Source organism: Rhinolophus hipposideros, assembly GCF_964194185.1.
Source record: "Rhinolophus hipposideros genome assembly, chromosome: 2".
Taxonomy (NCBI): domain Eukaryota; kingdom Metazoa; phylum Chordata; class Mammalia; order Chiroptera; family Rhinolophidae; genus Rhinolophus; species Rhinolophus hipposideros.
Genome location: NC_138048.1, coordinates 75,526,569 through 75,541,189, shown reverse-complemented (window position 1 = coordinate 75,541,189; position 14,621 = coordinate 75,526,569). Strand labels below are relative to the sequence as shown.

Here is a 14,621-nt window from a genome sequence, read left to right as displayed (position 1 = left end):
CCTAAATTACGAGATTCCATCCAACTGTTGTTTTTTGGCTTATTTCCACATATTTCCTGTTTACATCTAACAAGACAAATTCCTTTTCTGTTGCCAACGATACTGATTCTTTAAAAAATCTATTTTTAAAAATGGAGAAAAGTTTTTCAAATAACTACATTGCATTAAAGCAAAATTTATATTGCCAACAGAATATTTAACATTTAAAATCTTTATGAAAGATAAACAAATTCTGATTTTTTCCTTTATTTTATCATAACCAAAAAATGAAATCACTTAACATGAATATTTAAAACATAATTTCCTTAAAACTTCTCTATGGTGAAACAAAACTATACATATTTAAAGAGTGTATCTAATATTATTAACACTCATGACAATTTCAAACCAACTAACATTGGTATAACTTCAAATTACTACTAGCTGTGGCTATTTTTGGAAAAAAGGTGCAAAGCTTATTAGGGCCCAGCATACCAGAAAGACTTAATTTTACATTGTCACAGAGTTCAAAAAGTGGCACTACAGTGTGAAGACACTATAAATTGCCATCTCTCTCATGTCTCTTAAAACAGGCTGGAAAAATATTCAGTACCCTATATATAATAACTAACAAAAATATTTCCATTGACTAGTTTTTGCCCAGTGATTAAGGACAAAAAATTAAAATTCTTGCTGCTTTATTATCTGATAAATTGCTAGTAAGCGCCTGCTAGACGTTCTTTAGACATTACCCCAAGTCGTTTTGGTCTTCTGATCTCATATATATGTGTATACATGTATATACATACATATATGTATGTACATACATATACATATATATTCACATATATATCCATGTTTTCAAGTAAAGAAATGTTTAACAGATGTAAACTATTTATTGAATATTTGCCACCAAATATTGTTAAATACATTATCTTGCAGCATATCGCTTTCAAGTTAAAATGTCAGAAACAAACACCAATATTTACAATTCTTTTAAGGAATGTTATATAATGACACATTAAGGCGTAAATTCTTTTGGCTTATAATTCTTAAAAGAATGATAATAGCAAAAGTGATGCAAAATCTTCAGTGTGAGATTATGATTAAGCTACATTTTACAAAAATATGGTGTAAGATGGCAATAATCCCATTCAACATCCTGGATTAGATCCCTGCAGGAGGGACTTATAATTTATACAGTCAAACTTTAAAATTTACAGATAAAGGCAGTTCAATACTGCCACTGAGAAGTACATCTCTTAACATATACAACTTTCAGGCCACAGTTTTGAAAGTCTGAAGTATCAAGTTGGTTTGATGAATTAGTCGGTTGGCACTTATGAACACATTTATTGCCCTGTTAAAAAAAAAAGAAAAAGAAAGCATTAATTTTATCCAAAAAATTAATTCTTTAAAAATATTATACTCAACGCCATATACTAACAGTAGCAATGAAGTCAATGTAGAAAAAAAGGGTGAGTTAGTACTGAGTATAACCTTTTATTCCAGATGGAATTGAATGGTCCTCCATCCCTTGAAACTATCTAGGAATTACTGCTCCCTAGTGGTACTGGTTGGCAATTAGGTGTTGGTGGCCCGCTAGCGACAGGTGGTGCCTGAACTACCAGGGTTCATTTATAGGTCAAATAACTGGTCAAAAGAAGAGGATTCAAATGTAGTCTCCAGCTGTGGTTCAAAGAACTTAACAAAATAAAATCTGCCGAAAGCATTATACTCAAGTCTCAAAATCTACGTGTCAATGAGCATTACAAATCCTTAAGAAAAAGCCAATTACTTCAAATTTGATTCATCCCAATCTCTCTTACCTGCTTTCAAAACAAAAATCTGTGACTTCTAATCTACTTTTAGGCTTATTCTACTTTTAAAACAACATAAGCATTAGTTTCAGTATTTCGAAGTTGGTAGTATATAAAAATATGTTAAAAATTACATTGTGCTGTATCACATTTCCTATCAGCCCATCATGTGACTAGAGCATAGAGCTAATGCCCTAGTCCCACTGTGTGGCCTTATCGGTTTCTTAGTAACCTGGTTAAAGATTGTTATCTTTATCCTGCAGTTCTCAAAAAAAGAGGGCCAAAGAAGAATTAGTTGAATAAAAGTTAATTCGTTATTGAAAGACAGCTCAAAGATCAGGCTCCAGTAATAATTTTCAGTTTGAGGAAACAGGTACAAAACTCATGACACATTAGTCATACACAAATAACTGTAATTTAAAGAAGCTGCTGAATGGAGGAAAGTAGTCGCAGAAAGCTTGAACAATCCATATGCCTCTCTAAACTGTTAAAAATAATTACGGGGCCAAAGCATTGGGATTTTAAAATACTGAACCCAAGTGATTCTAATGTATAAACATGACAGAAAGTAAATAATTTCAGATTAATAAAAATTAGGCTCTATATGAATTTTTACCTTTCAATGCGCTTATTGCACATAGTTCTTAATTAATTAGAACCAGAAATAATTATCCCATCATGTAAATTATTCTTTTAATGTGTTTTTGGTTATTTGGGCTTAGCAGAGGACATCCGGGGAAAACAGATGTAAGTTTACTTCCAGAACACACCTGCCATCTTATTAAACTAAGTCATCAAGGAACATTCACCCAAGACAACCTGAATAGTAGTATGGAACAACACAAAAACCATTAAAACTTCAGCTGAGTGTCTTTAATTCATAATATATATACATATAAACATTCTGACCAGTTTGAACTGTTAAAAATAACTTTAAAAATCAACAAACTACTCTAATGTATTATTTTAAAATATTATAATATTGTAATAGCTTGACATGGATATAGGGATCTTAAAACTTCAATGGAAGGATATGATGTTAGAGGCCCCTGCTAATTATAGCTGAAATAACTGCTATTTATTTTTCTGAGTTTAAGAACTATTAGAAATGTTTTTGTCAACAAATTTCCTAGCAATCCACTTGAGCTACAAAGAATTCACTATAAGGTCCAATGCTGCAGATGACATGGTCTCTGCATCAGCTTATACATTTTATTTTTACACACACACACACACACACACACACCACGGCGCCAAAAAAAGTATACATATTTTAAGCGATGATATCTATAGATTACTTTTCGAAGTTGAATTGAATTACGGTAGCAATGTGTAGTATGATGTTCGCTCAAAAGATGGAGTTAATCAAATGAATGTTAGCATCACCATCGGACAGGCAGGACAAAGAAAATGGCGGAAGCACAGTTATGTTCAAGAAGTGCAAGACCATTTTGAAGTAGTATTTGAAATTCGAGAATACTGTGGAAGTACGACAATGGAAGCATGACTATGCAAAAGAACCTCCAACAGGCCAAACAACCACACACACTCATGGTAAGTTTGAGATGCATAATACTATGTAAAGAAATTGAAACAGCATGTGCAGCGATACAAGTGGACACTTTGGTCACCGTTGCTCAAGCAGTAGTTTGCCGTAATCGGAAGTGTCTGGACGCTGATGGTAACCACTTTGAGCACCTCTTGTAAGTGCAGAAGTCAAATGTGACTTGTATTCACCTTTTGTTACAGAGTATTATCATTTCAATACTTTTTTCCTTTCTTAAAATATGTATACATTTTTTTGGCACCCTCTGTATGTACACAGACACACACACAAAAAAAAAAACCCACAAAATTTCTTAGTTTCTGGAGTATTCTACAACCGAATATATGTAAATTAAAAAATAATGTCCAATTTACTTTTTCAGTATTCTACCTGTTTTATAGAATATGTCTAAAAGTCTCCCTCCTTCTAGGACAATGGATCACAACCTTTGCAGCACTTTAAAATCACCTGGAGCATTTTTACAAAACACCTAAACCCTGGCCCCCCTGCAAGCCAAATGAATTAGAATTTCCGAAGGTAGGGCCAAGGCACTGGGATATTTAAAAACGGAACCTAAGAGAATCTAATGTGCAAACAGGATTGAGAACCGTTGTTTTAACCTTAACACAGCAGTTCTCAATAGACGTACAGCATCAGTATTATCTGGAAACTTCTTAGAAGTAAATGCACATTCTTGGGCCCACCTTAGACTAACAGAATCAGAAGCTCTGGGGGGTGGGACCCAAAAGCAATTTGTGCTTTAAGAGGCCCTCCAAGTGATTCCACTGCTACTCAAGTTTGAGAACCACTGCTTCAGGGGTCAGTAAGCCACATCTCACTCACTTTGTTTCTGTATGGCCTGCAAGCTAAGAATACTTTTACATTTTTAATTGGTAAAAAATAAAATAAAAATAAATCAGAAGAATAACACGCAATAAGTGAAAATTATATAAAAATCAAATTTCAATGTCTATAAATAGTTTTATTAGAACATGGCCATCGTGCTCACATTTCCGTATCATCTATGGCTGCTTTTGAACAACAGCAGAAGTGAAGGCGGCAGTTGCAACAAGCCCACCAAGTCAAAATATTTGCTGTCTGGCCCTTCCCATAAAAAGTCTGCCATTCCCTGCGCTAGAGTAGAGTTATGGCTGGATTATCAACCATTCCCTTTCTACTTTTAACAGTCTACTTTAGTATTAGCTTAAGTATTAACGATATAGTAAAAGGCTTTATATTTATATGGTCTTACTGTCATATAAACCACATAATTTATTTAATTTTAAAAGAGAAGGATGATAACAGTACTTACTTGCCATCTTTAAAATAGGTTTTCAGAGTATCACTGAAACTTTTGGAGTACTTTACAAATTCTTTCTTTTGGTGTTCAAGTGCCTATAGACATCAAAAAATAGTAAGAAAAAAGAATAAATAAGAAAAGAGAAATAATACAAAAGCCAAAGTCAAAGACAGGAGATTACACAGAATGTAGAATGAATTTTATATAACAGACAAGCATTTTTAGGAATATTTAGTAAACGCATGTAATAGGATATTTAAATTCAGTGGTTAATGATACAAAACTTCCCAATAATCAAACCGTCTTAGGATTTAATTCAACAAAACAACAAGCTGTTTCATCTAGGGTAGCAGCACATAAAGCTTCTACTGAACTTACCCTGCGGTTCTGGTATTGATATTTCTTGAAAACATTATTCACCGTATCAAGAAGTTCTTTTATTGCACTAGCTATATCCCTGTGGGGTGAGGAAAAAAAAATCTTCTTAAAATAAGCTACATTTGAAAAAAGTTTGTGTACACGTTTACAAATTACTAATCACACTGTTAACTACCATACAAACACCGCATCAAGCATAAATATTTGACTGGCTGGTTGAGTGGTGGTTTTAGCCCAGACTCTTCTGTAATTCTGACTTCTCCTGCACTGCTGACCAGACGTTCCATAACATTAACTTGCCCAAATCAGCATCATTTCACTCAGCATCACTTACTTAAGTTTGTAAGAACATGCCTCTGCCTCTCATCTTTTCCAGTTATGATTTTTCCTTTCTTTCACTAATATAGTTGAATTCAAGTTACCATATTCTCTACTCTTCCTAGCTCATGAACAATTAAATGAAATTTTGCTATTACATGTAACTTATTTCTGTACTTATCCACACTTCAAGTTACATACCTAATAGTTTGATGTTTAAAATATTGCCTCCTCAGGCATAGCTCTTCTCTCTTATGATGCATTTACCTTCTATCCAATAACCGTGTATCCCCATCTTCCAAACCGCATCTGTGACTATTTCCTTTAGAAAATATATTTAAATTTCTGGGAGAGACAATATCAGAATATTCTACCTTAACTTTTACAGCAATCATCCTTTGCTACATGTATATGCATCAATCTTTCCTCCCCTTTCTAAAGAGAAAGAAAATCTGTGATTCTCATTTGATTTGACTATGCTTCCTATCCATGCATCATTTTTCCTGAACTCTTTTTGTCTTTTATTTCTATGCTTTTCAATTTCCATGTTCTAACTTCATAGCAATTATTTTTTTGTCAAACTGAACTTAATGTAATTCTGCCCTCTCAAATAGTCTCCCATTATCTAAGCAAGGCTTCTCTTTTTTCACATCCATTCTGTTAGCTGTTAATTGTTACAAAACTTTTGCTGTTCAAATGCAAGTATGAAGACATAAATTAGTAAAATATAAATCTAAACTATTTCAAATATAACTTTTTATTACTGATTTTTAATAACAAATCCAATATTTCAGTTATTTTGTACCTATCACATTTCAGCTCTACGATTGAAAGAAACAAAAAAGCTCAGTGTCCAGACTGCCCAGATTTCTGTATGCATGTGTGTGTATTTCATAGCACGTTTCCAGTAAATAAATGTAGGAATTCTAAAAATTACAAGTAGACAGGATTTTGGTATAAAAAGGTATTTTAGCCTATTTTAAAATAATAATGACATTTTTATTAAATATTTCAGTAAATATTTACTTACTACCTCCTGAATGCCAACCATCAGTACTACTCAGAAATATTAAAACATTAAATATCCAAATAAGACAAAGAATTTTAGATAGGAATGATAGCTATGCGCTTTTTTCTGCCTCTAGTTTAGTAATAAAAGTTTTAAGTTATACAACTATCCTTTCATTTATGGTTTCAAGCAAGTTGAATCCTTCTGCATTGCTGTGATGCCACAAGCCCATTTCTGCTTAATAAAACGGTGTCATGTGACCATCCTATTTTGTAAGAAAAATTATAATTTCAACAAATAAAAAATGTCCAATCTCTGAATATGGATGATTCTTCAAATCCACAATGAGCCTATTTAATACAGAATATAAAGGAGCAAATTACACAGTGATCAGTTACCTGTTTATACACAACCGACTTTGTGATATACTTTAAAATTCTGCTAAAATAGGATTATAAAAATGTGCTTTCAGAGCTAATCAACAAGATGAACATATATTCCAATATTCAATGATAATGACTGGATTCCATAGATCAAAAAAAGCAGTTCTGAAACTGGTTGCTCACTCACTCACTTGGGCAGCAAAAACGAAGAGAGGCAGGAGCAGGAGAGAGAAGGAAGAGTTTAGTGGATAGTATTCCCGGCCTACTAATAAATATTGGGAATTTGTGCTTTAAAAAGGAAAACAATAATAAGTTTGCTAGGTGATTCTGCTGACAAACCAGGTTTGAAAACCACTGTCTGGATACTCAGATACTAGAGCTAAGGTTTGAGCCATTATTTGCCACAGAACTTTATAAAGAGGAAGGCTGTTTAGTCCTAGGCCTGGCCTTCTCGAAAATAATCTGCAGCATTTTACGTCAAATATTAAGTCCTCTGTATGTACACAGAACAGCATTTTCATTTATGGCATCAAGGAAACTAAATTACATTAGTAAATTACATTAGTAAATTAGTAAATTACATTAGTAAATACCTAAAGGTTTGTTTCCTACAAAAGAAATACCAGCACACACACAAAATACTTATTAAATAGATAAAGAACTAGAGAAAACTTGAGGGTAAAATAACTATAGTGTAATTATATGCTGGAGTTAAGGGATTCTGTGATAAGGGACACATAGTATGGGTATAATAGGAAAGAATCTTAGCAATTTGCAGCTAAATACTTAATGGGGCAATTTTGGAGAAAAATATACACTGTAAAAAAGAACAACCAGTAGCAGATGAAATGTAAATACACATCTTATCAAAAAATTGCATGGAATAGTAGAGCTGTTAATCTCACCCAAATCTGTATATGTTTATGCGAACACTCTAAGGGAAGTAAATTCCTATGTTGTATGTTTAGTTTGTCTAGATTGGCCAACTCTGGAAAAGCTAATTTAAAGCCACATTGAAAACCAAATTCTGGTGAATTTTTGCTTATGAATATGCAAATGTAGATTATAATGAGTAAATAGATAAATGCACAGCTTTCTGGTCTATTAAATCACAAGTCTCTGCTAGTCATCCTTTAATTAGAATGTATCAGACTTTAAAAAAATCCTATGAATTAATTTTATAAATTATTTGTGTAAGTTAAAATGTAGTCAAACAGAAACATTCATTAATTAAAAGTACTTTAAAATATCTGTTTGCTGGATCATTGTTCCTAATCAACTCCATAGAGAAATTGGAAAGTAAGCTAAATACTTGTGCTAGGCACTTTACCTATATCATTTCTTTCAATTCTCATAACTATTACCCTCATCTTCACAGGCAGAAACTAGAATCACAGAAGTTAAGCAACTTATCCAAGGTCACACAACTAAATAATCGGAATGGAGATTTAAGCCTAGATCTACTAATAGATACACAAATACCTGGATATTTGTTAGCTGACAAGAATCTACTTTTCTACTTTAACCTATAACACCACGTACAGTACTTGGCATGTTAGGTATATTAAACATGCTTATTGAAAAATATTGCTTAAAAAATGAAGGTGACAACTACTTTAAATACAAGAAAATAAAATATTTTAAAGAATAGTAACTGCACAGTATGTTGTGCCTAAAGAATAAGTCATTTTTTTATTTTGGTGCAACTTTACCCACTAATTTGTTACACAGTTAACCTTGGTAACAATATGTATGTATGTATATCTATCTATCTATCTATCTATCTATCGATCTATCTATCTATCTATCAATCAATCAATCATCTATCTACCTATCTATCTATCTATCTACACACAGACACACAGTATACACATTTTAAGAAAGGAAAAAACTATTAAAGTTACACTGATGGTAACCACTTTGAGCACCTCTTCTAATTGCGCAGTCAAATGTGACTTGTGTTCATCTTTTGTTATGAATATATACTGAGTATTACAATTTTAAGTCTTTTCCTTTCTTAAAAAGTGTATACATTTTTTTGCACTGTGTGTATACATACATAAATACATATATAATATATACATATATAATGTTATATATTATATATATGTATATGTAATAGAAATAATTACAACTTTAGCCATGAATGCTAATTCATACATTGTTGAATTTTAGTCGTGGAAATAAGACATATTATCAACAAAGTTTCCATGGCAAATTATCCCTCCTAAAATAGTTAAGTAAATTTTAATTGCTAATAATCTTAATTCAGTTGGCTGAGTACACTCCAGAAAACAGAACTGAACTATTTCTACGGCCCCATAAATGAGAGAAGCCCCTAATTCAGCCCTTTCAGTGACTATGGACAAAACTAAGGCTCTTGACCTCAACACCCTTATGATTAAAATGTGGCCATTTTATTAAAGTAGTTTTCAAACTGTATCTCTCTAAAACTATACTGGGTTTAGCAGAGATGCTTCATGGATTCACTAGAGGGGAGAAAGGGAGTCAAATAGCATAGTGAGAGCTCTAGGCCAATCATTTCTACCCCAGCTTCAACCAAAAAAACTGTTCTCCCTCTTACCTACTGGCATTCTATATAAGATGTCCTTTACATTCTTCCAAACCACAGAAACTTTTTTTTTTGTCAGATACCAGATTAGATCAACATTATGATCTACGGGAAGCAGCACCAAGCTCTACCAACGTACCAGCTGTGCCCTTGGGAAAGTTAGTTCATTTATTATGCCTCACTTTCCTCATTTGTTACAGGGCATAAGTTAATATGTACGTATATAAAGTCCTTTGAAAAGTGCTTAGCACGTAAGTTCCATACAAGTGATTAATATTATTAAGATGACATTGATTCTGTAATCCTCTACTTCAATGACCTGAATCAAAATTTTCTGAAAATATTGTTTTGAAAATGTCAAATCTTCATAGAAATGTAGTATAGATCACCAAAACAAATTAAAACTATTAAATTATTTGAAATAGAATAGATATAAACAATAGATGTAAACAATAGAAATAAATTGTTTACAACTGTGTTTGAGATCACTGATAATTTGTTCTTTTAATGGCCAAAAATGTTTACTTTATATACCGAACTAAAAATAAAAATCCATAAACAGTTGACTGTCTTCCTTATTCACATAGTTAAAAAATAGTTAGAAATAGTTAAAGGAAGTTGGGGCTTTTCAATAAAGGTGAAATATTTACCTTAGTGATTGTCCTGTCACATGGATTTTGCTAGTCAATGAAGCCTTTACCATCCTTTCTGGTCCTCAATCAGAGGACCAAAAAGAGGGGGGTCATTCCTTGAGAGCTGGGTTGGATACCCATCATGAACCATTCTTTTCTAAAATGGGACATTCTCCTCTCACTGTTTGTCACTAAAAATAGGTGCCCAAACTAGCTAAAATAGCATTTTGCAATGTGAATTGCAAAGAATACTATTTCTGAGAAATGAGTGTTAATATTTATTCCAAATGAGCCTAAGTTATTTAAAGATGTATGATGAACCTCTTCCAGAAAAAAGAACTGTGCTAAATCTTTCCTTTCTAGCAATTTCAACTTGTGGTTTCACCAAAAGGTTGTATTGATAGGATCACTACAATTATCACCTAATTTCTGTTTTCTATCCATCGAGGCTAAAGAAAATGACCAAATTCTTCAGTTTAAAAAAACCTCATCTAAAAATTATGAATGCAGTTCCCATCTCATTTCTTCTAGCCTCTCATCCCTGAGGAGAGGTTTCTTGGTTTGGGAACCACTCCTCTAGGATGACCTTTCTTAACAGTCAGCCTCCTGGCTCCACTCATATTTTCAGTATTTTTAAACCTGTCTCCAAAAGGCAAGGATTTGGAGCTTCACAATTAGGTCAGTATTAGAAGATGCTCTTCACCAAGAGTACATTACTTATCCTAATGACTTGTGTGCCATTTCTGAAATAAAAACAATACTGGTATCCTTTGTTATCAGTCCCTATAATTTATCCAACTTCTCTATTCACTTTAACCTGACATTTACATTTTTCCATTTTTTACGTACATTTCATCCACTGTTTTATAATCAAACATTAAAAAAGTTACTGTACTCTGAAGTCAAATGTCACAGCTTAGAAGTTAATAAAAAAGTATCATTTAAAAATTCCAAATTTTTTATTTCAAATTAATATTTTAATATTAATGTCATACCAAAATAAAACATCTAGAATGAGTGATTCTTTTGAAGTACTCGAGAAAAGAAGAACAAAACCAAAAAGTTTCTTACTTGATTGTCTGCAGAAACCTCACTCTGTCATTGATCTCATCTGGTATCTTACTGAGAATTTGCTTAAGTGCTCGTGCCTTTTCATTTAGGTCCTGGAATTCTGGCTCTGGTCGTTCAATCATATACTCTGATTAAATAGATACATAATAAAAAACATCATGTAACTTCTGTCAAATTCAAGTCTAAGAATTTACAGTGTTGGCCAAAGGGTGGGGTGAGGAAGGACAGGTAATTAGAAAAGATAGGTTACAAAGCAGAAACTGTTAGAGTTCAATTTATTTGGGTAATAAGAGGGCTCCTACCAAGTTAAAATCTTAATATGAAAGAGTACACTTTTAATTTGGGATAAATGGAAAGCCCATGAAATCTTAAAAAATAAATAAATAAATAAATAAATAAATAAATAAGTAAGTAAGTAAAATTCAAAGGGAGTCGATCAAATTTATGAGGCCTGTGAGGCTATATTTTACCAGGAAACCTTAAAGTAATGACTTTCATAACAAATATAATGGCAATATACATCTGCCAATGGGGAAGATTAATTTATTGTAACAAAAACCTCTAGACTGAATATACAATGGCTTATTACTATGTTTCCCCAAAAATAAGACCTAGCCAGGCAATCAGCTCTAATGCGTCTTTTGGAGGAAAAATTAATATAAGACCCAGTCTTACTTTACTATAAATTTTACTATAAAATTTAACTTATTTTACTATAAGACCGGGTCTAACATAATATAATACAATACCCGGTCTTATTTTACTATAAGACCGGGTCTTACATAGTATCACTTCATATCACATCATATCATATAATACCGGGTCTTATATTAATTTTTGCTCCAAAAGAGGCATTAGAGCTGATTGGCTAGGTCGTATTTTCAGGGAAACATGTTATGTCAAAACCCCAAACAACCTACTAAAATATTCAACACATTTTAATCTCACTTAAAAACAAAAACACCACTATAAATCCAACACAAAGGCTGGGATCACAGAATAGCAGTTTTGGAAAGGAAGTTAAATCAGACCTGGCAGAGGGAAAAAGGTTACTACCAGAGTCACTGCAGACCTGGAAACGCTACTGACCGATAAATATAACCTGGCCTAACAGGCATGCTTAAGTCTAGAATAGTGATGAGGACTTTCTTACAAGTTATGGAATAGGTTAAAATATTTATGTTTTTCTCCTTTAATCCTTTAATAAACATGGGTAATTATACCTCTATGCTCTCCTAAATTGGTGGGAAAATGTAGCTACGAAATTTAAGTGAAACTAATTCCTAATTATTTTAAAAAGCGAAAATTTAGAAAGAGGCAGAAAGATGGTTATACTGTTCTCTCAAATCCATGCTTGAAAATAATACGTTATACTAAAGTTAAAAAAAAAAAAAAAACCAAACTCATTACTTTCAAACTTCTATTTGCATATGTTCAACACAAAATTAAATAGCCATTCCACAGAGCTTATCTTTTGGCAAAACTAGAACTCATCAAATATATTAATAGGAAAAAAAAAGTTAAAGTGTACAGCATAAACAAACGCTTTATTTACTTCAAGTAATTAATTCTGACAAATATAAACAAAAAGCCAGAACCACTTTTCTATTTTATATAGTATTTCCCCCCACTATCCTCTCAATAATAATAATAATAATCATAATAATCATAATAATAATAATAATGAAAAAGAAGAGGGGAGGGAGAGATAAGAGGTGACAGCTCCTTTTGTCAAATAATTAAGATTTGAAAGAAGTGCTTTTCAACAACTAAGAAAAGTAAACAAGAATCTTTCTGATTACCTTCTACATCATCAGCTGCCATTCGAAGAAGGGACTCTGTGAAGTTAACTTCTACACTTTTTTTCTCTAAAATTTTCATAATGATGTCTTGTGTGAGTCCTGGATTTTCTTTTTCAGCCTATAAGAAAGAGAAAGCTAGTTTTGAAATATAGAAACTAAATCTAAATTTCAAAACGAAAAGTTAATTGTTTAGAATCTTTGGGAACTTAGACTGATCAAATTGTAAGAGCAGAAATCTTTGCAAAGCAAGTGTGAGGATGGCATTCACATGTTTTATTAAAGCTTGTGTATCAGTAACTTATTACAGCCATGGTCTCATTTTACATTTGAACATAAAGTACTTAATATTTTTTACTTTTCCTTTACACTGTCCTGCAATCAAACTAATAATAAAGATAGAAATAAACATTACATGGTAATCCAACCATTAACTATTTTCAGTAGTTTAAATATACTGAAGATTTTTACTTTTTTTCATTAGCTAATCTCTCAACTTCAGGATCAAACAACTACTCTTCTCACCAATATTTTGTAGATTCATTGCATTTAAATTAACGGAAGGGGGGAAAAACAAAACAGGATTTCTTCCAAGTTTTACTGAAGCTATATAATCCCTTAAATACTTTCCCACACAATGATTTTCACTTTCTATTTTATTTTTGTAGCAAGAATATTACCTTCACTAGTTTGCAGACCATGAGTAATCCTTTTAGTACCTCCTGAGCTAGTTTCACTAACGAGTTTACATGGGCTCTATGTTACTTTCTAGGGCACTAAAACCTTCCAGTCATTTGAAGACTGAGTAAGTATAGAGTTCTGAGTTTACCAAAGTTAATTTTGAAGATTTTGGTTTTCCCCAGGAATTTTGTCCCATTTTATTATTTTTTAAATTTTATAATCACAATCTAAGTTTGTTTCTTTTAGGATATCTGCCAATTGTAATCATTATGCTGATGATTTTCTATCTTTTTCTGCCCTGATATTAAATAAAAATTGAAATAACTGATGATCTTAATCAGATGGTGATCTATTTGTTTTGTTATGTATCAAGCACATTTAACCTCTGACTTTTCAATTTCATTCTGGTATCACTCCAGATCCAGCTTTCATCTATTCTTATTGTTCTTTCCATTCACTATAACATCTTGTTTCTCATTAGATTTCAGTATCAAAAATTAAAAAGTTGTAGAATGAAATGGGAAAAGAAAACACATACATTTATCTCAATCCTGAGATCATATTCACTGTTGTCAAATTCTATTCAGGGAAATCATTTTGATAGATAATTAATAACAATAAAATGTGCCCTACTGAATTCCATTTCTTTTAACAGTAGTCCCCCTTTATCTGCAGGGGATATGTTCCAAGACCACCAGTGGGTGCCTGTAACCTTGGAAGTACCAAACCCTATATATACAGATGCTCCTCAGCTTACCACAGGATTATTCCCTATAAACCCATCGTAAATTGAAAGTATCACGTCGAAAATGCAGTTTATACATCTAACCAATTGAACATCATAGCTTAGCCAAGCCTATCTTAAACATGCTCAGGACACAATATTCAAAAAACGCTGGCAACACAGTACACTACAGAGTATCAGTCGTTTACTGTCACAGATGAGTGCCTGACTGGGAACTGTGATCATGCTGCCATTGCCCAGAATCACGGGGGTAGCACACCACATATCGCTAGCCCAGGAAACGAACAAAAGTTCAAAATTCCAAACACGGTTTCTACTGAATGCAAACAGCTTTCGCACAATTTAGTCGAAAAATCATTAGGTCAAACCATTGGAAGTTGGGGACTGC

General features: G+C 32.5%; 1 protein-coding gene across 4 annotated transcripts in view; it reads right to left on the bottom strand.

Moving 5' to 3' along the window:
- Positions 1-230: 230 nt before the first annotated feature.
- PDCD10 (programmed cell death 10) overlaps positions 231-14,621 on the bottom strand; it is a 43,679-nt gene continuing 29,288 nt past the window's right edge. For all 4 annotated transcript variants that reach the window (XM_081029074.1, XM_081029072.1, XM_081029075.1 and 1 more), the window contains exons 4-8: positions 12,811-12,928; positions 11,009-11,135; positions 5,024-5,102; positions 4,658-4,740; positions 231-1,339 (exon numbers count right to left, since the gene is read on the bottom strand). In XM_081029074.1, the coding sequence (XP_080885200.1) occupies positions 1,258-1,339; positions 4,658-4,740; positions 5,024-5,102; positions 11,009-11,135; positions 12,811-12,928 (489 nt within the window). In that variant the 3' untranslated portion in view covers positions 231-1,257. The remainder of the gene's footprint in view (positions 1,340-4,657; positions 4,741-5,023; positions 5,103-11,008; positions 11,136-12,810; positions 12,929-14,621) is intronic.